This window comes from Spea bombifrons, chromosome 1 (assembly GCF_027358695.1).
Source record: "Spea bombifrons isolate aSpeBom1 chromosome 1, aSpeBom1.2.pri, whole genome shotgun sequence".
NCBI classification, from domain to species: domain Eukaryota; kingdom Metazoa; phylum Chordata; class Amphibia; order Anura; family Pelobatidae; genus Spea; species Spea bombifrons.
This window is the reverse complement of record NC_071087.1, coordinates 8,783,083-8,809,958: the sequence shown is the minus strand read 5'-3', so window position 1 is coordinate 8,809,958 and position 26,876 is coordinate 8,783,083. Positions and strand designations below refer to the sequence as shown.

Genomic DNA, 26,876 nt, shown 5'->3' with positions numbered 1-26,876 from the left:
AAACCTTTTTCACAAGAGGAATGACATCCACTAAATATATTGTAGCAGACTATACTTTATGTGATATTAGAACATCAGTAACTATAAACTACGTAAGCACACAGCTCTTAACCTAACATTTATACAGAACGCAATAGCACAATTTAGACAATTATGCCCACTTTCACAATACCCCCTCAAAAAAGTGTAGCTTGTGTCCAATTTGCAGTAACCCAGCCCCAGATTCCCCAGGGAAACGGTGGTGCACTTAGGTGGGGCCCTTCAATGTAGTAGATGATATTACAGGTTAGGCTGACAGCAAAGCTTTATGGAAGAGACTGGTAACAACTCACACGTCCCAGGGTCTGTTCTTTTGAAGAGAGCAGGTATTTTTACCAAGTGTTCAGGCTGGATTCAACTCCAACAACCACTAATTCATGCTTGACTAAATGTAGCTTCTTTTGCCCCAGAGTGCTTCAGATTTCTTAATCTCTGGGGTAGTAAGACTGGCTTAGATTCTCCAGGGTATCTGTACAAAACATCACTCCTGGCTCCTCTTCTTCAGGTCCTCAATCTCTAAAATGGATGCCTTGACCCTCCCTTTCCTTTCCAAAAATCCCAACTGATTGGCTTACACATAATACTGGCTGATGAAAGACAGTCAGTCTGCTATATGCAGAACTCTGTGGTGCATAATTCATCACCATGGCAACTGGAGGAGTTCTAGTGCCAGGGCTACATATATAGCCCTACATATATATATATATATATATATATATATATATAAATTTCTAAGTTAAGTTAGAGGTAGAATAGAATGCAGAAGAGAGACTAAATAAAACATTAGACTTGATTGAAGCTGGGGGCGTTATTTAACCTTATATATTTCAAAAATCCTGAACAGCAGAATGTTGTTAAGCACACGGCATGTTTTTATATACATACCTGGAACAAATATAGCTCCAGCTACCTTTCACCGAGTCCAACTGAAGTCGTGGGACATATGCTTTTTTGGAGGGAAAGTTGGCAGTGAGTGGGACGTGCTGCAACGCCACTCCCGCAAGCCCGAGTTTCCCAGCAGTGACCCGGAAACCTGCATAAGTGGCGCTTCACCCAGAGTCTCCAGGTGAGATTCAGGGAGTTGCCAGGTATGGTTACATGTATATTTGAATATTGTCAATTATTATTCCATACTTCTCCTATATCAAACCTTTAAATCCCTGACAGTAATAAAAGTCCCAATGTGTTTGTACGGAAACATGCAAGGACGTGTGGAGGCTTTAGAGCTGAGTAACCGTTGGTTTTACTTCTCCACAACCTGTCCTCCTAACACCCTCATTCTTTATCCTGAAGAAACCAATCGCTCTTTCCGCTATACAATTTCCACGCCTCTGACTTTAAATGACCCTTGTCACAATGAAATTATCCTCACCTGTCGTATTCTACCTCAACCCTCTAATAGATTGTGAGCTTCCAAGACCACAGCCCTCATCTCCTCCTGTACTAGCATGTATAAGCAAGTTGGAATGGTCATCGTATATAAATTATAAAAAGAAAAACGAAAATCATAATAACGTCTGGATAAATGTGTATAAAAATTATATTTAATCTATAGTAAAAGTTAAAATGGCACTTCTGAAATAGAAATGCTTAACCGCTTAATAAAATAGAGTCCCGCTCCACAGATGTCCCCACCCTCCTTATGTGCACTGGAATAATGTAATAATGAAGTGACTAGAGGGGACCCTCATATGAGGGAACGTTCAACCTAAATTGACAGATGGAGAACGAGGGGTTCCCCGCCATGGATGTAATGAAGGCAGTCCAAATGCCGTTTTGTTCATTCAAACCAACTTCCTCAGGGGCTCATAAAGTTTGCAAAGCAAAATAACGAGTTCAACTAAAGACCATTAACTTCCTATGTATGCTAAAACACGGTCACATGACTGTTATTCAAACCAATAAGACAAAAGTCAGTACTACATAACTATTACCATTAGTTAGAAGTTTTAAGACATTATTTGTCTATTTTTATATATATTTTAATGCAGAAGAGTCAAGTCCTTGGTATTAAAGCTTGAAGTCGCAATTCGTAAACAGGCATCAACACAACAGTTCTCAAGGTGTTTTCTTGCAGAGATTTTAATTGAATTCATGTGACTAATGCCTCATTTATAGCAGCATGTGTCAGGGATATTCAAAGTATTGAAAGCTGTGAGAGCTCATCATAATTACTATTACCAGAAATGTTATGATGTTATTGCAACATCGGTCAGACAGTGTCTCGACAGTTCCTCCACAGCGGCTTTTGCTTCAGTAACATTTGTAGTTTTGTCTTTTACCTGGTAGGAGTAAGGTAATAAAAACAAAGACTTACAAAAAAACAGCCCATACACCAATGATTTTTGGCCCAAGGAAAGGGACTATCCAAAAATATATAGAAAAAAGTAATTAATGTACAGAAGTGAATGGGGGATGCAATATAGGTTTTTATATTATATGGTGCACAGCAGTATATAATCACTTACCTGTAAATTTATAACATATGAGGGCACTCAGATTATATATTGTTTTATCCACATTGATCGGATTATGCCCAACATTTTAGCTATTAGGCTTCCTATTCCATGCAAGGAATCTTTTTTTTAAAATGTAATATTAAATATTTAATGGGCAAATATTCAATAAATATTATTAATGCCTGCAGTTATCATATGATTTAAACTAATAATTCAGAAAAATAAAAAATAAACATACTGATTTAGATTAAGAGTTTTACACTAGAAACAGAACATTCAAGGCTCAAGGGCGTGTTGTAAAAATTAATTACCTAACACTCTCATGATTCAGGGTAAATATGTAAAGCCGAATTAAGTAAATTGGAAAGAAAAAGAAGACAGTTTACTTCAAATAATGTTAAAACCTTAAATTACTTATCTAGGGTACTTCAGAGATATTGCTTTCTGCACACTGGCCTTACTGGGAATGTATTCCTAAACTGATGGCTCTCTCAGTTTGATGGCTTTTTCTAGATTTGTCAGATTAACTTCTTATTCTGTCTGGCAGGGGCGTAACTAGAAACCTCAGGGCCCCGGTGCGAGAATCTGTTAAGGGCCCCCCCACCCCACCCCCAACCCATCTATTCCTTTCTCACGATCTACCCTCTGCCCCCCTACCCCCCCTTCTCACGATCTACCCTCTCCCTCCCTACCCCCTTCTCACAATCTACCCTCTCCCTCCCTACCCCCCTTCTCACGATCTACCCTCTCCCTCCCTACCCCCCTTCTCACGATCTACCCACTCCCTCCCTACCCCCCCTTCTCACGATCTACCCACTCCCTCCCTACCCCCTCTTACGATCTACCCACTCCCTCCCTACCCCCCCTTCTCACGATCTACCCACTCCCTCCCTACCCCCCCTTCTCACGATCTACCCACTCCCTCCCTACCCCCCCTTCTCACGATCTACCCACTCCCTCCCTACCCCCCCTTTGTAGGTCACTTACCGTCAACTCCTGTGTTGGGAGCGTGAGGCGTTTGTCTCGGGTGCTGACGCTTCACTGCTGAGCGCCGGCATATGACGTCATATGCCGGCGCGCAGCGTGAAGCGCCGGCACCCGAGACAAACGCCTCACGCTCCCAAAACTGCACTCTGGGCAGCTCTGAGGCAGGCGGCGGAGGCGACGGCGGCAGCAGCAGCGGGGAGCGGAGGCTACCTGGATTTCTGTCAGTCAGGGGGGCCCAAGAGTTGCCGAGCGGTGGTTTTCAGCAACCGTTCGGCACCCCTTGGGCCTCCCTGACTGGCAGAACTCCAGGGCCCGGTCGCAGTCGCGACCCCTGCGACCCCGGTAGTTCCGCTACTGCTGTCTGGAGATACCATTTGTGATCATCTACATGCTGGAATGCCGTTATGGACTCCATTACGTTGGAAGGACCACAAGATGTTTCAAGAAAAGATCATAGATACAACATGCGGAGTGTCTATGAGAACATTCAGTCTCTAAACAATTTAAATTGCTACACGATAAAGATGATACTAAATTAAAAGCTTTTGCTATTGAGCAGATGACATTGGGTAACAGACTGCTAAAACTGTAGAGAAGAGAAACTTTTTGGATTTTTCAGTTAAATACGCTGATACCCAAAGGATTAAATTATAATTTTTCTAGAATAAATGTTATAGAGTCTTTTTGCTGCTCTTGGTCTTTTTTTAAGGTTTATTTGTATAATATCTACTAGATATAATTTTTGTACATACATACATTATGTATTTTATTTTGGTTTGTTTCTTTGGGAAGCTTTACTTATATACATAACACTTGTTGCATAGGGTAGGAATGTAATTTATGTGTAATTTATAAAAAGGCTTTCTCATTGGCTGCCTTGTTTATGGTATGATTTAAGGCGTATTTGGAATAAAGTTTCAACCTTGTTTCTAGGTGGGTATAGGGGAGAGTGCAGGGGGCACAGGCAGGACTATGGAGCGGACAGAGAGACTTATTTTTGTATAATGAATTCATGTTTGGAAAAAAAAAACTTAGAATTCCATCCAAACCAAAATTTAAGTAAACAAAATTTGTTGTCTGAAAATGAATGAGCCAAAAAAACTAAACAAAATTTGTGTCAAAAGTGTTTTTGGTCACACAAGTCTAGTTCTAGTGTTAAACCTTTAGCACTAATGCTAGAAATGTCTCTAAAAATTAGACTTGCACGCGCTCGTTATAAGGACTATTGGGGAATTTTTCTAAGGTACAGAAGGTGACCACCTACCAATCAAAATAATCTCCTGTAACTTGAATTTGATTAGAAAAGGAACCTAGCTCATTGCTTATCCATGGGGGCATAAGTCATGCCTTCTTTAAATTTCATCCTCATTTATACTCTTGCGCCAAGGCTGTACTGGCTGATGCACTATGATGTTGATTTAAATCTACTGCAGTGTCAGCATCTCCTGAACCCTTATTCTTTATAATCACATGTTCTTACATTATGCTTCTGTTTTTTGTGGACACTCTCTAGCAGGAATTGTAGAGGCTACAATGTGACTAGACAATTTTGACCAGGGTTCTGAGGTCATAGCCTTTCTGGTGACCCCTGTGAGAACATAGCAAAAGAGCATTTCTTTGGGTTGTAAGCAAATTGTGACCAGAGTAACTGGTACTCCTTATTATCCATGGCTGAATTCACATATACAGCAAATTATACCACAGCTCTTCCACACTAAAGCATGGCAGCAGCATGAAGGAGCCAGGAAATGGAGGCATCTTTTGGTCAAAGATAATTCACAAAAGGTAGCCTGGGTAAACATGATGGACAAATATACAGAGGTCACTCACACATCAGGGGAACAAAAAGGCCCAGTCGTCCACAGGCCCTATCCAAGATGTGATCCATTGTTGGATCAACACTCGGTTACTGTATTGCAACACTCCATTACCGTATTAACCATTACCACTGATCTCTCAGTAAAGAGATGGCTGAGTACTAAGCAGGTACAGTTTTTTTTTTCTGGTGTAATGGTCTTGGATAATTATACTTATTGTTAATGATAGCAATTACACATTACAATAAAGATCTCTGGTCTTGTTTGTGAAGAGTAGTAAAGCTTAAGTAAAGCTTAGTTTGCCCCAAAATTCCTCCTACTCCTGCAGTATACTGTTTTCATCCTTCCTCATGTCAGTATGAATTCTCTTAGACCCAGGGGCGTACCTAGAGTATTTGGCACCCGGGGCGGATCCTGTAAGTGGCAACCCCCCCCCAAATGTAAAGACATCTACAAAATTATGTTGGCAAGAATATTTATTGCACCAATTTGTAAACTGTATGTCAACTGTAAACAACAAGAAATCTGAAAAAATAAATTAATAACTTATAAGTAAAATAAATAGGTTTAAATAACATTTACTGAACATATAATAGTGCTTTCTTTAATAACCCCCCCCCAAAAACAACAAACACAACAAGTTTCTAAGAAGACCTAACAAATGAGTGACAAACATTACAAATTAAGTACTGGCTAAGCAGCTAAAGACACTATAAACTAAAAAAAATTCTGATATTATAATCAGGAGTCACCATAACATTGTTCTCTTTTCATTTAAGCATTTGCATATATAGTGGTGTTGCCATGTCGACTCATGATTATATATACCATATGAACCAGACACTGACTGTGGTATAGCATGACACCTATCACTATATACTGAGACAGACATTGACGGTGGTGCAGCTTAAGTAATTTCATTATATATTGAGGCAAACATTACAGTGAAACAGCATAACTCCTATCACTATACACTGAGCCAGATACTACAGTGGAACAGCATAACACCTATCACTATAACTGAGCCAGATATTGATGGTGGTACAGCATAACCGCTATCTTTATATACTGAGCTAGACACTTATAGTAGTACAACATAACTATCATCATACACTGAGGCAGACATTGACAGTTGTGCAGCACAACTGCTATCATTATATACTGAAACACGCGCTGACAGTAGTACAACATAACTGTTTCCATTATATACTGAGGCACGCGCTGACGGTGGTACAACATAACTGTTATTATATACTGAGGCCCACATTGCCGGTGATACAGGATAACACCTATCACTTTGTACTGAGCACACATTGACGGTGGGGCAGTGTAATCCATATCACTATACATTGAGCCTGACATTTACAATAATGCAGCATAACCCATATCACTATATACAAAGCCATTGATGTGGTGTAGGCCTACCACTTCAGTGTCTGGCTTAGTATATAGTGGTAGGGGTTATGCTGCATTATTGTAAATGTCTAGATCGATGTATAGTGAGAGGGATTATGCTGTACTGCCCTCAACTGCAGATCAGGGGAAGACTGTGAGAGTCAGTACAGCCTTCCCTTCTTCTGACTGCACCGTGACATTGGGAGGTCCTCTCCCCGTAATCATCCCCAAAGTCCATTTGTCCCCTACGTCACTAAACCACAACTCTCTTTTAATTACTCACTGTAGTTCAGGTGTAGATCAAATAAACAATACATGGAAACAGCACGTGTAACTGAATAAGACATAAATATCCTGTATTTACAGGTATACATAAATAATGCATGGAAACATAGCATTGCAGGTATAAATCAACAGAACACACAAACCCAGCATTGCAGGTATAGATCAACTGGAAATCACTCAGCACTGAAGGTATAGATCAAATAAACAACACATGGAAACAGCACCCCAAGTATTGATCAACTGAATAAGACATACAAATCCTGTATTTGCTGGTAAACATAAATAATGTATAGAAACATAGCATAGCAGATACAGACCAACACATTAACACACAAACCCAGCTTTGCAGGTATTGATCAATTGGAATTCACACAAAAACTCAGCATTAAAGTTATAGATAAAACACCCTAAATTACAGGCATAGATCACAGATTGCACACCCCAAAGCCAGCGTCCACATTGCCCACATAGAACCTGACCAGCACCCTGCGGTGGGGGTGCAAGGCCTCTGTCTCCCAGCTCTGCCACTGTACGGAACAGTATAGAGTGATGGGAGTTATGATGTACTTTAGAGCATAATTATAATGAAAAAGACATTGGAAATGGTACAGCATAACACCCATCACTCTCACACATTTACCAATCAACACATATACCAATCCACAGATTCCACACATACCACACATACCAATCCACACATACCAATCCACAGGTTCCACACATACCAATCCACACATTCCACACATACTAATCCACACATATACCAATCCACACATATCAATCCACAGATTCCACACATATCAATCCACAGATTCCACACATACCACACATACCAATCCACACATATCAATCCACAGATTCCACACATATCAATCCACAGATTCCACACATACCAATCCACTCTCACTGTCACTCAGTCTTAATGAATGATTTCCTACCTTCTTTTCTACCTATTTTCTTCGTACAGCAGTCTTCCTCTTCGCTCCTCTTCTTCTGTCTTCTTCCGGGTCAGAGGGCACTGTGGGCGCGGCTTCAGTGCCGCCGGGGTTTGTTGTCAGATCCCGGCGGCACTGAAGCCGCGCCCACAGTGCCCTCTGCACAGCAGCAGTTGCCGCACGGATTGCAAGGGAGCAGTATCGGAGGTCTTTAACAGCGGTATATACCGCTCTCTTGCGAGCCTGCTCCTCCAGCGGACATTACTGTCCGTCTCTGGAGGGGTGCCGGCAAGTTGGCACCCCCCTGATGAGCGGCACCCGGTGCGGACCGCCCCCCCCCCCGCCCCCCGCTAGGTACGCTACTGCTTAGACCTATCTTATAAAGCATGCTTATAAAGTCAAGCTTATGATGTGTCTGATCACCCTTTTCAACACCCTCTTATACATACAAACAGACTGAATGCATAACTACTAGCTTACTCATTGACATACACAAAGACAGCCTTCCATGCTTTGCAAAATGAAAACATCGTGGTCCATCGCATAAGAAACTGCAACCCAACTGTGGTGTCTAACATAACCACATGCTGAGAAATCCTGTTCTATTAAGGAATATCTTGGTAGAGCCCCATGTGATGAGCTGATGAAAACAGCTCATTACCAATGATCTGTGACAAAGGCAAACAACAATTATGTTTAACCAATATCAGGATCATGTGATGCTTTTCTATATAAACTGAGCTACAATATGTTTTACTCTAACTCCACACAACACAATTGGATTCTATAGAGATATCTGCATAAAGAACTTGTTTCAGGTATGTTTTTTTGTTATTTGACATTTGGTCCTCTAGGGTGCTCCTACATTTTGTGGAGAGGGGATCTAGCATACTATTGAAGAGGAGGAAGATATTATATATTATAGTTAGCTTGTTTAAACTAAGAAATGTAACTAATACATATTTTATTTTGCCTTTTTGTTTTGTGTTTTTAGTTCTGGGGCCTTGTTTCATCTATTCTTGGATTTTTTTCTGCATTATTTATTACACTGCTATCTTGATACTTTTCTTTGAAAGCTGATTTTGTCATAACAATTGTGTAAAAGCTATATTTACTTTAATCAAGTATGACCCTCTAAAGAAGAACCCCTTATGGACAATGGGTTTTCTTAAAACCCATTAAGGACAATACATTGTGAGCCCGTACATGTACAAGCTTTGTTACTAAGTTACTAAGGCGGAGGAAGTAAATAAATAATAAACATTCTATTTTTCTCTACACCTTTTTCTAGACAAATCTGGATTACTTATTGGCAATATTGGCATAGTTTACTGAAATAGGATTTTAAGTCCTTTTATTTGTTTTATAGCTTGTTTTACTCTTTGTGCTGCAGGTCACGTTAAAGGGGGCATGCTGACTGACATCACTGTTGGTCCCAGTATTTTTCATCTCCTTGCAGTTTGTGAGTTCTTCGAAGAAATTACTATTTTGGAATTTAATGATGTCTGTGTCGCAGAACTGGAGAAATGGCTAAGCAGCCATGAAGAAGCCTTCGATTGGTCTCACGCATCAAAGTTTATGATGGATCTGGAAGGAAAAAGGTAATAAGCACACACATATGTATTATATAGTATATAGTGACAAACCCTGTAGCAGGAGGGCCGTAAATGCCACAGTTTGGGATCTTAAGCACAGTCCTCTAGGGCAGTAAGGCTCAGGAACACTGACTTGTACAAAACAGTGATTTATTTTCAACTTCTCAAATGAAACACCCCAAAACAAAATGATAGAATATACAAACCTAGCTCCTAATTGAATCCCTCTCTAGCTATACTACGCTGGTCTAGACTGACCAGCCTAAACAGCCACTAACTAGACCTCTCAGCCAGACCCAGCTAAGCCAGGCTCTGGAAAACCTCCCCCAAACACACAATAGGTCGGGTCAGGCATTGCCTCACTTGGCTTAGGGATGGTCTTCTTTAGGGCCCACCTTGCCCTGGGAGCTCAGGGGAACTTTGTCTTCCCCCAACAGTCTCTCAAAGTACCAGGTTCCAGAGGTTTTAATGCCCAGCACCTGTGACTTGTATAGCACCTGCACCCAAATTCCAAGCAAATCATCTCCCTGGGGTGTACGGCGTCACAATATATATCTAAATATATGTATATATATATTTCCTTTTAAAATACTGCAGTATAGTGATGTGCAGAATGTATGGAGTTGGCTGTCTGTGTCTGTTGACACAGAACATCTGACCAGGAGATAGCAGTTGAAGAAGATTTATCCACCTGTAGTCAGATCTCTTGAGCCGATCCACTGAAGAAATCAGGTAGTCAGTCAAGTTAAGGGTTATAAAGAAAAACACAAGGGGGTGAATTTGACTTCAGTTGCGTGTCCTAACACTTGTAAAACAATTTGCATATTAATATGTGAATGTTTTGCAATGAAAGGCAAGTTGGTGATTCTCTGAAACTCACAAAATCTATTTAACCCCTTAAGGATCAGGCTGTTTTTAATTTTTTTGTACCCTTCATGACCAAGACTTTTTTTTAACACTTTTGTTTAGCTATCATTTTCTCCTTTCCTATTTAGTGTATCCACACAAGTTATATATTGTTGTTTTCAGGAGAAGAAATGCTTTCTTAAAATACATACTAAGGTCGATCATATCATCTAATCTGCTATATCAAAAAATAATAAAATATGATGAAAAATTGAAAAAAGCACGTTTTCTCACTTTTTATTTGAAAAATATTTTTACTCATCTACAAAACCTGCTAAATAGATTCTACTATTTGTCCTAGTTTAGAAATACTTAATGTTTTGTTTTTTTTTTGCAAGTTATAGGGCAATAAGTACAAGTAGGGTTTTGCTATTTCAAAACTATGTTTTCCCCCAAATCTATTCATTCTGCCCCATTTGCCATCTTTGAAGCCGGTTAATGCACTTTACCCTATCAACCCATATTTTTGGGGAAACTGGACACCCTAAGGTATTTCTAATGATCATATTTTAACCCTTTCCATACACTTATTCTTCTACTACTATCTAAAGTCAAACTTTGTGGTAGTAATTTATTTTGTGTTTTTGTATCACAGAAATTGTAATTCAGGTGTGAATTTACCTGAATGGCCACCAATCCCTGGAAAATGGACATAAATTTTTGTTTCTTTTTTTCACCAACCTTTCAGCAATTTTAGGGTTGTTTGCACAGATTACATTTAACTACAGAGAAACCATTTGAAATATATTCAGCTGCATCTCCAGATTACAGAAATACCCCACATAAATAGTTTTTTATGGCTTTTTGAAGTTACAGGGCACAACATGCCCATTCCCTTTTACAAACTTAACATTTTCAAATTTTACTTTGTGTGGTCAAATTTGGGACTGTTTAGCAGGCCACCAGTTCAAAATACTGGGGAACAAAAAGCACATATGTTTTTGTTTATGCTTTTTTGATTTTTTGATTTCAGCCACTGGTCAGTCAAGTAAAAAATGCTTATATGCATATTGTAGTCTGCTTAGCAATTTGGTTTAGTAACATTTTTCTCTCTAGCACATGCTATCACAATGGACACGATACGGTATGTATTTCCCCATGTATAGGATTTGAAAAAAAAGTATTACATAGTTATTGAACTCAAGTTTTATTTATCATACAATTAATACTCATCATCCTCATGACTCCCATCGATTAACTGCCCCTAAATTATCCCTAAAGACTCCATCAACCATAACTGCCCCTAACTTAACCCTAAAGACTCCATCAACCATAACTGCCCCTAACTTAACCCTAAAGAAACCATTAACCATAACTGCCCCTAAATTAACCCTAAAGACCCCATCAACCATAACTGTCCCTAAATTAACCCCCACCTCCCCTAACTTTCAGCAGCCCAGATATACATTTTTTACTTACTGTTAGATGAGTTGCTTAGCCATGTGGACGCTATCAGGAAAGGGGCGGGGCCAACCGTCAGTGTGCAGAGAGGGACTGTTAATCAGAAAGGGGCGGGGCCGATTGTCAGTGTGACTGCAGGGAGGGATTGGGAAGTAGTAACTGCAATCTAAAACCACTGTATAAGACGCACCTAGTTTTTATACCCCAGATTTTTTCGAAAAAAGGTGCATCTTATACATGGGGAAATACGGTATATTGCGGGCAACATACACAAATCTTTGCAGTCTACTTTAGTGGCAACAACTCATTATGGCAGAAAGCCATCACAGGACGGCGACTTTGCCTTGTATGTACCAGCTGCGTTGGCAAATCTTTACCATTTGAAGTAAAGAGACACCCATGTATAAGCTGTTCACGTATAGTTGATACCCATAATAACGAAGGAGTAGGATGAGGTCCCAAATAATTTTACCACTTCTACCCACAGCCTGGGCAGCCTGGGGGATTTAAGTGTGAGTCCTTTCCCTCATAAATTCGAAAGGAGAAGGTGTTTATTGATGCAGATATTCTGCTGTGGAGTGTGTTAGGTAGGAGGTCTACAATCTGTCTTATTTTATAAAGCCTGTTATATGATGGGTCAATAATTAATATTAAAAATCTATCCCTGGTCATCACTGCATGAAAAATAAGGCAAAGCTAAGGTTGGCGGCTTACTCCAATAGGATAGAGTCGACGTTTTTTTATAATGTCCATCAGCTAATTTAGGGCTATACCTCTAAAATTTTCACCAGGTTAGTGAAATGCCAGGGGTGGTGCATACAGAATAGTTTAGTGAGCTCTAAGATCCAACAAGTTTAAAAATGGTGTGGCTCCCAAACTGCATTTGTGACAGCTTGGCTACTTGTGCCAGCTATTGATGTAAAAGGTAGCAAATTGGGTACCACCATGTTGGCAGGCACCCAGGCTCATCATGGTGTGATGGATTGACCTACCTAAACTGCCCTCAAACTTTTGCAATTGCCCACAAAAATGTATTTTAATTATTTTAATGTTTCCATACCTGCACACTTAACCACACTCTAATTTCCCCCAAGTTCCACCAAATTTCCAATAACAATCCCCACACACAATATTTATAATTATAGTTTTAATATTTTTTAACCTTGCCCACAGACTTAATCCCCAATTCTGGCAAATGAATTGGAATATATAGAAACTGTATCTTCTGGAACACGGTTCTCTCTGCTCTCCTAGAAACACAATGTATCACTGAACAGCTTCAGTAAACACTAAAGATTGAGGCCGAGAGACACCTAGTGAGCCATGTGTTTGCTGTGATTAGCCAATCACAGCAATCGCTGAAATTGGCCAATCACAACGATTATGCTAATTGGTTCCCGCGAGATAGAGAGGCAGTCCCTTGCACCGGGGACCTGCTGGTAGCATTCCACATGGGAGCATGCACCATTATTTACTTCATGACGTTTTATAGGATTTTGTGCACCTTTTTTCATGATGACATAGAACAACATGAAGGTTTTTTTTTTAAAAAAACCTTTCGAGGGTTACAGACCCCATATCATGCTTCACTTCTTCCATCAATACATGTCTAAGGGGTCAATAGCTTTTTTAAATAGAGTTTATATTTACTTAATACCCATTCTGCAGGACAGGGATAGAAGAATGTGTAGGGCCACAGGATCCATACACGTGTGATGGTATTTTAACCTCCTCGACATGCCGATGGGCAAGTGGTGAGGGGCAGGGTGCCTTAATTCCTCCCATGGGTATTTTATTCATTTTATTATCCCCCATCACCTTTAGAGGGTGAGGGGGCATAATGTTGGAGTTTATATTATAAATTAACCCCCTCCATCTCCACTGAATAGGGGTGAAGGGGGTAAATCTAGCCCCTGTATCAATCAACTTACCCCTGACAAACCACGCAAGTGCCAAGATTGCAAGTCTTTTAAAAATTGTCTAAAACAAGTAATTACAGTTAATTTACTAAAAACACTTTAAAGATCTGTGTGAAAGCCAATAAATATAATGATTTTATCCTGATTAATTTGCACATCATTGTGAATATCAAGATTTATAAAGGAAAGCCGATCCATACACCTTTATTGGATGACATGTAAAACATAAAACAACATGAGGGAAATTTAGCTCTTGTTTTCCTGATACTTGAGGAGAAAAGAATTTTCTTAACCTGTGTTGCCCCTACATTGATATACAATATATATCATATTTTGGATATTATCATTTATTTAGCTAGTTCAATCAATGTACACATTAATTTACATATCATATGATGCATGACATCCTAAAATGGATAGACAGGGATGATTGAAATACGTAAGCTCTTTAGTGGTACATATTGTGACGGTGTCGTCAGGGATAATTACATCAATGGAAGGATCTATTAACACTACTTAAAGAAATGATATGTTTCTTCGGAGATATGTGTTTTGGGGTTGATCATGAATATTATGAGAACATAAGCTATCAAGAGTTATGTGGCAGCCTGAGATAAGTCTTCGATCAATTAAAAGAAAGAGGAGATAAGAGAGGTGTGGAACCATAGACAGATATTTTGTGGTGATGACCAAAATGATGAAGGATCTGAATGACTGAGTAATAGGGGAACTAGGATTTTTTACGTTTTTTTTTTAGTTGCTTTGATGGAATGCGTACACGAGAGCAGCCTTTTTTTTAGGTTAGCAACAGGAAGGATTCTAAAGTGTCCTTAAACTAAAAGTCCTTTCAAATATATTCTTTAAAATTCCTGTTAGACTGCAATCTATGTATAGGGAACATTGATTTATGAGGCAAAATTATATTTTAAACCCACAAATTGATGCCCCTTTTTATTCATGACGATACCTTCATGGCCCTAGCAACTGCTGACTGACATTGCACATTGTTGCCTAGTTTGTTGTCTATAACAATTCCTTCTCACTTGTTGTTATGCCTAATTCACTACCATTTAGGGTGTAAATTGCTTGTACATTCCTTACCCTGAGGTGCATGACTTTAAATTTATCTACATTAAATTTCATCTGCCATTTGTGTGCCCAGTCCACCAGTTTATTTAAGAAGCGATGAGACCGAACATTTTCTTTAACATTCTTTAACATTCTATTTAAACTTCTATCTTCTACCTTCATCACAGCACATCCTTGTATCCTTGACTTTAATAATTATGGCCCGCAGTCTTGTCTTACTGTGCTAAATGAAATGTACAGATAGTCTCTCAGTTATTCTACTTTCAGGCTCTGAATTTATACATTTGTTCCAATATTCAAAAATCCTGAAATTGCACCTCACCTCACAATGTCATAGAGACATAGACAATGAATGCAGAGACCTTAGATATTTGTCAGAAAACCTACTGCTGCCTAAACATTACTTATATGTAGAATTCTTTAGACATTGAGAATCTGTGGAGGACCCTGTAGGAAGGAGGTGACCTCTCAATGATCTGCTGGTGGGGACGTTCAAGCTCACAAGAGCAGGGTCCTCTTCTACATTTATACCACTTTGCTATTGTGTGTGATTAAAAAATGTAATGTAATAGTAAACAAAACATTACCCTACTTCCCCATACATTCCCTGCCATCACCAGGACTCAAAGCATTATCTCATTTTACTTATACTAGTGACATTCATTAAAGACAAATAACTTTTTTAATATCACTCGGAGTAACTGCAGTCAAAGAGATGAGACATGTAATTGTAACATTATCATACGTGTAAGGGGCCCAGACAGATCACTCAAGCACATTTTGTGTGGAAGCTGTCTATCGTGCGGACCACTTTAAACTGATAGGGAAAGAGGCCTCTAAATGGACCCTTTCCTTGGCCGCCTGGAATACCAATCTGTACACAAGTGTAGAGGACAGGGGTAAAATATGGTGACAATAAACATCCCGTCTTTTGTGTGTGTGAGAATTATCTTCTTTATTGTTGGCTGTTATATACCTATGTATTAAGAGCAGTTTTGATGCTATTTTACTCCCGGGACAGTAGATGGCACATGTACTTTCAGTAGGGCAATGTACAGGTTTGGCCGAAGTTCAGTATAAGAAATTGCTGATATAAAATGGAATCCTAATTGTGTGCCGTCACCTGTTATTTTAGGTGGGTTTAAAACAATGTTTATAGGTGAATAGATTGTAAACTGTTATGTATAATACAGTTAAGTGGATATGTGTGCAACTGTTTGTAAGGAGTATTTACTTCAACCGATAGAATAGTGTAGATTAACCGCCAAAAAACTTGCGGGCGCGGGCGGTCTTGCTGGTGCTGCGGGCGGTCAGGCACTGTACCTGCGGGTCCCGGTAATCCCGCGCAGTCCCGCAAGGCTGCCTTCTTGCTGCTCCCTTACAGTGTCTCCTCTCTTGCTCCGCCCAGGAACAAAACGGAGTCACGGGATGTGACGTCACTTCCCATGACTTCCCATGGGCGGAGCAAGAGAAGAGACGCTGTGAGGGAGCAGCGAGAAGGCAGGGACTGCGCGGGAACTCTGCAGTTCAGGTAAGGAGGTGGGCGTGATTGGCCACAAATGTGGCGGGAGCGGGGGGGAGTGGAACACCCACATTGCGGGAGAGCGGGCGGGACTGGGCAAAAAATCAGCGGCAGCGGGATTAAAAAAGCCGTCCTGCACAGGGCTCTAGAATAGTGTATTAATCACATCTAGCACAGTTGTCTATAAGTACCCCCGCACATTTGGTTTATATTGTTAATGTTTATGAGTGTTTTCAGTTATATACATAGTTAGATAGGCTGGAAAAAAGGTCATGCGTCCATCAAGCTCAGCCTTTCCCAGATGTGTTTATTTCTTGCTGTTGATACATACATAGTATGTCCATTATAATACGAGTGTACGTCCGTGAACGTCAGTGAACAGCTGCCAAACAATTAAATTCCTTGTGACAGGACACTTAGGGAGGGGGATCTAGCTCCCTTTACCAGGCAAGAGTCAATCCTTTTTTTCTATTTTATTTCTTTTGGTCATACTATTTTCCCAAACATACACAATTTTATTGCATTTCTGTTCAAAGCATATCTGTTCCTGCCAATTATTCTCTAGCTGGACCTCCTGATAAGAACACTTTACTACTTAGGGAGCAGGACTAGCTCCTTTCTCTAAGGCAAGAGACCATTCATAGACATTTTTTTCATTATACATTTTCACTATTCCTACAAGAAACATATTGCACCTTTTGTTTCTTTTGTTTTCTATTATTTTGCATCTGCTTGGGAAGATACTTGTCAAGAACCTGAGGACAGTACACATTGTATCAGGAAAGCTGTTTGAATGATCCTTCCTTATCCCTATTTTCGATTCTCACTATCTAGCTCAGATTTGTTTTGGTTTAATGCACTTATTTGTATATATATATGTATGTATATATATATATATATATATATATATATATATATATATATATTGAGTTCAGCACTAGGTAATTGTATTTACCTCTTGATTGTTTTTTTATCTATATACACATATTGTGGGACGTACCTTGTAGCCTTCATTTTGAGTTCAATTTTATTATTTTCTTCCCAGCAATCACATTTTGTAACTAGTGTACGCTCTACACTATTTGCTATATGATTTTAATATTTAAATAAAGCTTACGCACATATATACACGCTGTAGGCATATCCTTGTCTTTTGCTGTATAAATACTCCAAGTAGCAGCTAAACAGATCATATCTGTTACTGCAGTACAGGTTTTTGTACGGCTCTGTATCACTGTGCGCTGCCACTATACTGCTGACAGTAATAATCTGCTGCATCTTCTGCTTGCGCTCCGCTGATGGTAAAAGTGAAATCAGTTCCCGACCCGCTGCCGCTGAACCGCTCTGGGGTCCCGCTGTATCTGCTGCTGGCGTGATAGATCAGGGGCTTTGGGGGTTGTCCTGGTTTCTGTTGGTACCAGGCTACATAGACGTGTACATTACTACTGGCTTTACATGTCATGGTGACGCGTTCTCCTGGTGACACAGAGATGGAGTCTGGAGTCTGAGTCATCACAATCTGTCCACAGGATCCTGAGGATTGGGAAAAAATACTTAAACTTAACATTAGGTACAAAATAATAGTGCAGAATTCAAATTTTAACAAAAATATTTAGATAAAACTATAACTGCTTAGGTGTACTTTCAACATTCGAAATTTCATTATATTTTAAAAATGATAACAGAATATTTAATATTTTGCTTAAAAGTCGGACGTGATTATATTAAGCATAACTCTTTTGTTTTAAAATAAAGGATAGTTTCATCCTCACCATGAACCCAGATGGTTAATATGATCAGCAAACAGCTGTGTGACATCATCTTGATCGCTGCACTCGGGTCTGATACAGATCACTGAGCCCCTGTCTGCAGAACGGGCCATTTATACCATCACAAGGAAATGCCCCCACCTGGGCAGAATCACATGGGTGATATATGGAAATTAGCCCCTCTCATATCCTTTCAAGCATTCAAGCGTATGATAGAGATGTTCAGTATATTAAAAGACTTTATTTTCTAGGAGAATAATGCTTTTATTACATAAACACACATGAGATTCAGATTGTGATGTGACATAACCAAAGCTTGTGTTCCGTCCAGAGATCCATACGTGTTCAAACAATCCTCTTTATTATGAAATACGGCCATTAAAGTACTTTAAATTATTAATGAGAAATATATTTCTCTTCCTAAAACTAACAATTCAGATGACACAACCTGAGCCACATTGTTCAAGGTGTACATTTTAGAACACGTTTATTTATAAACCAGTATATATAAATTATTTGTAAAAACTCAAATAATACCTATTAACCTTCATGGTTCTTGTTATCGTGTACTTTTTGCTTACCTTGTTATAGAAGCCATAATAGCCGCTTGTATAAAAAGGTTTGAATGAATCCTGTTTTCCTGTAAGCTATATTTTTATTTTACTTAAATCTTTTGATCTCAGCCACAGAAAAATTGACTCCACGAGACATTGGCAAGTACCAAACGGTTGGGAGGCATCCAAATACCCATCACTTTTGCCAGGAACTTGTGTAATGCTATCATAAGGCTGGATGGCAGCTCACAGGCAGGGTTCTCCACTCCTGATGTGTCTGTATGTCTTAATGTATATTTCTCATGTATGTGTTAACCACCCCATTTAAATTGCACAGCGCTGTGTAATTTGGTGGCCCTCAAGAAATTAAAGGTAATAATAACTACACATATGTAGTATGTATGTGCTTGAGAGACATGGGATTTATTAATTTTTTTTTCATTTTCAAGGTGGACCAGGGAACAGTGTTTGTCCTCAATTATGCCTGACAAAAAAATGGGAGGGAAAAAACCCTCTATTCTAGGAAGATTTTTGTTTTTTGTGAGCGATGTAGGAAGGTAACCCCTTAAAGCGTTTTTTTTTTCAAGTAATATATGGTGTGTTATTGTGATGTTTAGGTGTAGCTGATCCTGTAGTGCAGACACATGATTTGAGGGGAAGGTTGTGGCCCTGTGGCATATACCCCGCCGCAACTTCACGCCGCCTCAGGTGCGCTGCAGTGACGTGCCAGGAGGTAGGGACCTGACATATTTGTTTTGGTGGTATAGATCAACAATCTCCTGTACCTCGAATTTGATAGAAAACTGACCTCATTGCTTAACTAAATGGGCATTAGTCATGCCTTCTTTAATTGTCTTCCTCATTGATACTCTTGGCACAAAGGCTGTACTGGCTGATGAACTACGATGTTGATTTAAATCTACTGCTGTCAGCTTTTCCTGAACACTTTATTCCTTTTTATCCCATTATTTTTGCCTCATCATTTACATTTTGCTAAAATAAAAATTTCTCAGTATTGAACAACTAACAAACACATATGAACCTCTTTTTGTGGACACTTTGGTCCACTTAAAACATTTAAGGCCCTACAACCATACTTGTGGTGCCTTAAAATAGACTGTATTCAAGTATGTGATATCTGTGTCAGGACCCGGGCCAGCAGGTCAGGTAGGTGCCCAATTACAGGGGATATCTGAGGCTCTGTCTGTACTCCGAGAGGAATATCGACAGACAGGTAAGTACAGACAGGTGATAACAGGGGAGGTGCCACATACAGGATCCGTCCCCGGGTGCCAAATACTCTTGGTACGCCTCTGCCTACAAATACATTGACACATGTGGCAATAGACTCTATTGTTGACCCTTCTGAGATAGCACCACTCTCCTTGTTGCAGCAGATTACTTTTCATTGCACAACCCACCTATAGTACAGGCCCTAACAGATGTTTTAATAGGCTTTCTGGGCTATACTATGACTAGACATTTTGTACCAGGGTTCAGAATTCATAGCTTTTCTGGTAACCTCTGTACAGACATAGCAAAAGAACAGTTCTTTGGGATGTACGCTTATTTTGAGCAGAACAACTGGTCCTCCTTATTGCCCATGGCTGAACTCACATATACCAATTCATACCACAGCTGTCCCACACTAAAGCATGGCAACAGCATGAAGCGTTAAGGAGCATAAGAGGTGCCAGGAAGTGGGGGCAGCTTTTGGTCTAAGAGAATTTCCAAGGTCTTACATCGGGAAATATGATGCACAAATATACAGAAGAGCTGTCAGAGGTCAGATACACACCAGGGAAGAAAGCCCAGTCTTCCACAGGCCATATCCAAGATGTGATCCATTATTGGATGAATGCAAGGAAACACTACTGTTACTGTATTAACCATTACCACTGATCTCTCAGTAAAGAGATGGTCGAGTACTAAGCAGGTACTGTTTTCTTCTGGTGTAATGATCTTGAATGGATGTACCTATTTTTAATGGTAGCAATTACACATTACAAAAAAAATTTGCTTTTTTGAGTTTTGGCTCAACTACAAGATTTTGTAAATCAAAAACGTATTAAGCATGCAGCTCTGTCCCAATAACGCTTCCCAACATCTAAATTATTATATACAAATAAAACTGTGTCCTAGTACGATATCTGGTCTGGTTTGTGAAGAGTAAAGTAGTTGAGCCAAAGTTTTCTTTTTCCAAAGTCCTCCTACTCCTATACTGTTTTGGTCCTTTCTCAATTCAGTATAAATTCTCTTGGACCTATATTATGGACAGGGCCAGTAAAGCTCATGATGTGCCTGATCACCCTCTTCCACACCCTTTTTTAAATACAAACTGACTGAATACATAACTACTAGCTTACTTATTGACACACACAACGTCAGCCTCCCATGCTTTGCAAAATGAAAACATTGTGGTCCATAGCACAAGAAACTGCAACCCAACTCTGGTGTCTAACATAACCACATGCTGAGAAATCCTGTTCTATTAAGGAAAATCCTGGTCCCATGTGATGGGCTGATGAAACAGCTCCTTATCAAAGATGTGTGAGAAAGGCAAACAACATGTATGCTTAACCAATATCAGGATCATGTGATACAGTTATATATAAACTGAGCTACAATATGTTTTTAATTTAGCTTCACAAAACACAATTGGATTTTATAACACGATGGATTCCACTACTTTTAAATATTATCATGTCCATGAATTTGACTCAAAATGTTATCTTGATGCATTTTTGTCTCCCAACACCAATAAACAACTTCAAGAGGAAGCCATCTGGAGACCAATGAAATATATGCATAAAGAACTTGTGTCAGGTATGTTTTTTTTGTGATGTAGTAATGCTTAAGTTATGTAAAGTATTTTTGACATTTGGTCCTTAGGTTGCTCCTACATTTTGTTACTCCTACTTGTGGAGTGTGGACCTAACAAAAATTGAAGAGGAGGAAGATATTATATATTAGATTTACCTTGTTTACACTAATAAACTTGACTAATGCATATTTTATTTTCCTTTTTTTATTTTTATTTTGTAAAAGCTATTTTTATTTTACCCAAGTATGACCCTTTAAAGAAGTACGATAGAGTTTTCTTCTTTAAGGCAGTACATAAATAATATACATAAATAATAGACTTTCTTTTCTTTTTACAACACCTTTTCCCAGACAAATCTGGATTATTTATTGGCATTATTGATATAGTTTACCCAAATAAGATTTTAAGTCCCAGCCAGGGCTGTGCAGAGGCAGGTGCAACCTCGGTGCTAAGGCAGTTACTTTGGGTGCAATGTGGGTGCTGGGGTAAGTCCTTTGTGTGCAAACTGGGTGCTGCGGAATGTCCTATGTGTTGATCTGTGATGAATCAATTTCATATTCTTGCATTCTGATGGGCCAACCTTTCATAGTTTCTTCTAGCTGGTCCTTTTATATGCTTAAACTGGCCCTTAATAATGAATCATTATTGGACATAATGCAGCTACTTGGTGTGAAAACAAGAAAAGCTTGAACCAATGCCCCAGCATATAAAATTAAAAAGTGATATTAATAAACCCATGTGATATTGTGATTTATGCTGTAGCGTTGCCAATGTCTGGCTCATTAATAATGATGGGAGTTAGGGTGTATCACCACCAATGTCTGCCACAGTATATAGTGATGGTAGATATGTCATACCACCATATGTGTATATCTTGCTATAATGATAAGAGATACACTCTACCCCCCTCAGTGCCTGGATCACTATATAATAGGAGTTATACTGTATTATGGTTGTGGCGATGGCAGTTGCTGTATTCAAATGTCAGACTCAGTATATATATATATATATATATATATATATATATATATTATACTGTACCACCATCAAACTCAGTATATATTGTTGGGAGCTATGCTGTACCACCATCAGTGTCAAAATGTAAACAAATCACTTTGGGGAATTTGTTTTACGATTTCTTTTTTAACTCTGCAGTCCAATTATAATGAATTTCCATGTTTTTTATTCATCTACAGCATTACAGCTTGTTTACTCTTTGTGCTGCAGGTCATGTTAAAGGTTACAATCTGATTGACATCACTGTTGGTCCCAGTATTTGTCATCTCTTTCCAGTTTGTGAGTTCTTCAAAGAAATTACTATATTGGAATTTAACCGTTTCTGCGTCGCAGAACTGGATAAATGGCTAAGCAACGACAAAGAAGCCTTTGATTGGTCTCACGCATCAAAGTTTATGATGGATCTTGAAGGAAAAAGGTAATAAGCACATACACACACAAAAGGTAATACGCATACACATACACACACATGTATGTACATGTGTATATATATATATATATAATTATGTACACACATAGTCATTGCTGTGGTACCTTATCCTGCAATTTGCAATTCATCCCTCTGTTAAATTAGTAATCCAAATAATAAATGATAAATTGCTCTGTTATCTGTAGGGCTAAACTCTAAAAATTTCAGGTGAACATTTTAAAAAAATACAAAGAAACTGACACTATAGCAGGGGTGTACCTAGAGTATTTGGCACCCAGAGCGGACCCTGTATATGGCACCCCCACACAAAAATGAAATGTTGGCAAGAATATTTATTTCACAAATTTGTAAACTGTATGTCAACTGAAAAAAATAGAAATCTGAAAAACTAAATTATTAACTTATAATTGCCCCCAAGCTAGTTTAGTTGACAAAAATACCACAAAAGATATTAATGTATTGTAGAACAGAAAGACGATAAGTAGTACTGCGACTCATGTTACAGTACAACTTCAGTTAACAGAAAGCTCAATAACACAGTAAAAGCAGTGTACAATTACAATTCCAGACATGGCACATATGGTTAGCACATTAATGGAAACAGCCTGGGGAAATGGGTTAGTGGGGTGTCTGGGGTGGGTGAGGAGAGAAGTGTAAGGGTTTGAGGGAGATGGGGCTAGTCAGCCTCTAGACTGTCCTTAAGAGAGTAGTCTCTCAGCAGGCTGTGGACAGGGCCGAACTGGGAATGAAAAGCAGCCCTGGAAACATTTGGAGAGCAGTCCCATACAGTTTATCTCTCGGTCGAGCTCTTATACCCACACGCACCCCTTATACCCGAGTCACACTATTTGCCATACAGATAACTATAAAACATTCTTTTTATCTCATTATTTGTATTAGAATGCCAGAAAGCACAAGTGTTAAAATGCCCTAATAAATGAAATACATTACACATAATGGGATCAAAACATTTACTACTGCGAACATTTTTAGACTAAAAAGTTTCATTTTATTCAGTGGAACAAAACAGTGATCGCCTTATTCTTCACGATATTCTTGTAAGAAACATTTATTTCTTTATTAATTCATGTTAACTTTTTTTTCATATTTAATAAAAGCTGTGATTGAGAAAAATATATTTTTTGTTTTTATTTCCTTTTATTTGCAACCCCCCTTGTCACTCTGCCACACCAGAAATGCCTTATACCCCCCTATATGCCACTCTGCCCCATGATATGCCTTTTAACCCCCTTTATGCCACTCTGCCTCCAGAAATGCCTTTTAACCCCCTATATGCCACTCTGCCTCCAGAAATGCCTTATACCCCTATATGCCACTCTGCCTCCAGAAATGCCTTATACCCCTATATACCACTCTGGTGCCAGTTTTATTATTAGTCACAATCACCCAAGTTGTCTAAACAAGTAATTACAGTTAAATGATGATAAGTTGCTTACTAAAACTTTAAAGGTCAATAAACATGAATGTTTTATCCTGATTAATTTGCACATCGATAATTTGAGAAAACCACATCTTTATTGGATGACGTGTAAAACATAAAACAACATGGGGAAAATTTAGCTCTTGTTTTCCTGATACTTAAGGAGAAAACAATTTTCTTAACCTGTGTTACCCCTACATTGATATAGAATTGATATTTTGGATATTATCATTTATTTAGATCAATCAATTTACACATTAATGTACATATATGAAGCATAACATACTCAAATTGATACACAGAGATTATGAAATACGTAAAGGTAGCTGTTTAGTGGTATGTGGTATGTATTGTGATCATGTCGGCAGGGATAATTATATTAAAGTAAGGATCTATTAACACTACTTAAAAAAATTATAAGTGATGTTTATATCACTGTTTGGTTTGCTTTTTCTATCTTTTTCCAGTGGTGGCTGGAAGGAAAAAGAAGAATTATTGAGAGGAAAAATTAAAAGTATTCTCAAATGTGATATTACTAAAGATAACCCAACAGACCCAGTAGAGCTACCAAAAGCAGACTGTATCATATGCATGTGGGTACTGGATGTCATCAGCACAGATAAAGATGCCTATATCAGCAATTTGAGAAAAATATCCTCTTTACTAAAACCAGGTGGCCGTCTGATGTTGGTTTCTGATATTAATGCTACATTTTATATTGTTGGAGAACACAAATATGGTGTCTTAACCTACGATGAAGAATTTCTGAAAACTGCTTTAAAAAATGAAGGGTATATTATTGAAACCTACGAAGCTCACGATAGGAAGGTTTGCCTTGATTACATTGATTATGAAAAACTTGCCTTTCTCACAGCACTTAAACCAGAGTAATGTTAAAAGCCAAACATCTTAAAGTGGATCTGTCACTTTCTCTTGTTTTATGGTTGTATGCAGAAAATAAAAATATAAAATGATGACTGCAAAACAAAATAATCTGTATATACTAAAAACCCCACCTGCCACACAGGTGCCTCATTATTGGTGTCCAGAGAAGGCTTTAAATTGCTTGTGTTAAAATGCAAAGCAGTCCCACTGATTACGCTGTTTTGTAAGTAATATAGCCATGGAAAATGAGATGGGACTCACCAAGATTGGGGTACTTTGACATAGTGATAGGTTATATAGCAATATATGGTCATATGTATTCCTTATGTATTCCTTTGAATGGTATTTGCTGGGTATGCGCTGAATTATTGCCTTTTTGTGTATCATGGGAGCAGCTGTGGTGCCCGGAAGAGAATTGTGAAGTGAAAGGGTTAATAGTGTGATGAAGGCATGTTGGTGTAAGGGTTAATATGTTTGTTTTTCAGCAATTCTCTGTATAAAGTATAACATGAACTTTAAATCAAGATGATGTTATGCAAAATGATTTAGTTTGACTAAACACAGTTAAATATGTCCTTGAACCAAGGTATGCTGGGAGTTTGAGAACCCAGGCTGATAAGATAGGGAGTAGAGCATGAGAATCCTGTTTTTTTAATGAACCACAGAATTTATTAACAATAGTTAATGATCATGTAGACAAATAATTGAATAGAATTTCATGTATTACTAAAAGATATAAAAGTGAGCCCCTTCCAGCGATGATGAGACTCTGCCGTGGACTAGTGCATGGTGACAGAGACGCACTGAGAAGCTGCATATAGATTTGGGGATCTCCCAGTGCAGGAAGGGACGTGAACCTAATTTATTGAATTCCTTTTTTGTTGCTGATTATTATGCATGTATTTTGATTTGATTAATAAACTATTTGCATGATTTCATCCATTGAGTGAAACTGTCATCTCTGTATCCTCGAACCTGTTGTACCCCTGTCTGTTTACGCAGTTGTGGGTTAAAGCAGCAGCCATCCTAATTTCCTATTCCCATGATCTAGATATCTTTTCCTCCACATTTACATACAGTGTGCCAAGATGCAGTCATGGTGGCAGTTGAGTCAAGTTTACCTCAGCAAGCTTGCATGAATTACACATAACTAAAGGGATAGTTTAGTGTTCCTGACACCACTACTAAGAACATATGCATATTAGTAGTATATAACATAAGTGTTGTGGAAAATCAATGTGAAACAGCTGTTTTAAATTAAGGGAGTTATTTATTCAAGTGAGATGACAATAAAGTGACATAAATGCGTATACTTTCATGTAAACTGAGCGCGCCCCCATTGAGATAAAACAGGGACTTCTTATAGTCTGAACATGGTAACGCCAAATTCACAAAGGCCCGAGATAACAATTTGAATAAGTCCCCTTATCTTGCAGAACAGTTGATTAGGTGCAATTTTCTCTCTTCATGCAATTATAAGCAAAAAAGAATATAACTAGTTCTCAGCAAAAACACAAGTTTTATAGAATACAGGTGAAATGCTGGAATTATTTGATTTCTTTAACATTGCTCACCCTTTTGATAATTGTATTATCACACATCTAAAT

At 38.7% G+C, this 26,876-nt stretch overlaps 1 protein-coding gene and 1 gene segment (V, D, J or C); one reads left to right on the top strand and one right to left on the bottom strand.

The window, feature by feature from the left end:
* Window positions 1-12,477: 12,477 nt before the first annotated feature.
* Window positions 12,478-18,241, bottom strand: LOC128472269 (immunoglobulin kappa variable 4-1-like). The segment is given in 3 exon segments: window positions 12,478-12,541; window positions 17,600-17,882; window positions 18,122-18,241. Coding segments are annotated over 3 exon segments (396 nt in total).
* Window positions 18,242-21,347: 3,106 nt separating this feature from the next.
* On the top strand, window positions 21,348-25,275 carry LOC128471744 (nicotinamide N-methyltransferase-like). Its single transcript, XM_053454074.1, has 3 exons — window positions 21,348-21,498; window positions 22,724-22,931; window positions 24,852-25,275. The coding sequence occupies exons 1-3, from the start codon at window positions 21,348-21,350 to the stop codon at window positions 25,273-25,275; spliced, it is 783 nt and encodes a 260-aa protein (XP_053310049.1).
* Window positions 25,276-26,876: the final 1,601 nt, after the last annotated feature.

Coding starts and splice junctions, on each gene's coding strand:
- LOC128471744 (XM_053454074.1), top strand. CDS start 21,348: ATGGATTCCACTACTTTTAAATATTATCATGTCCATGAATTTGACTCA. Junction 21,499..22,723: donor GCATAAAGAACTTGTGTCAG/GTATGTTTTTTT, acceptor TTTGTGCTGCAG/GTCATGTTAAAGGTTACAAT. Junction 22,932..24,851: donor ATGGATCTTGAAGGAAAAAG/GTAATAAGCACA, acceptor ATCTTTTTCCAG/TGGTGGCTGGAAGGAAAAAG.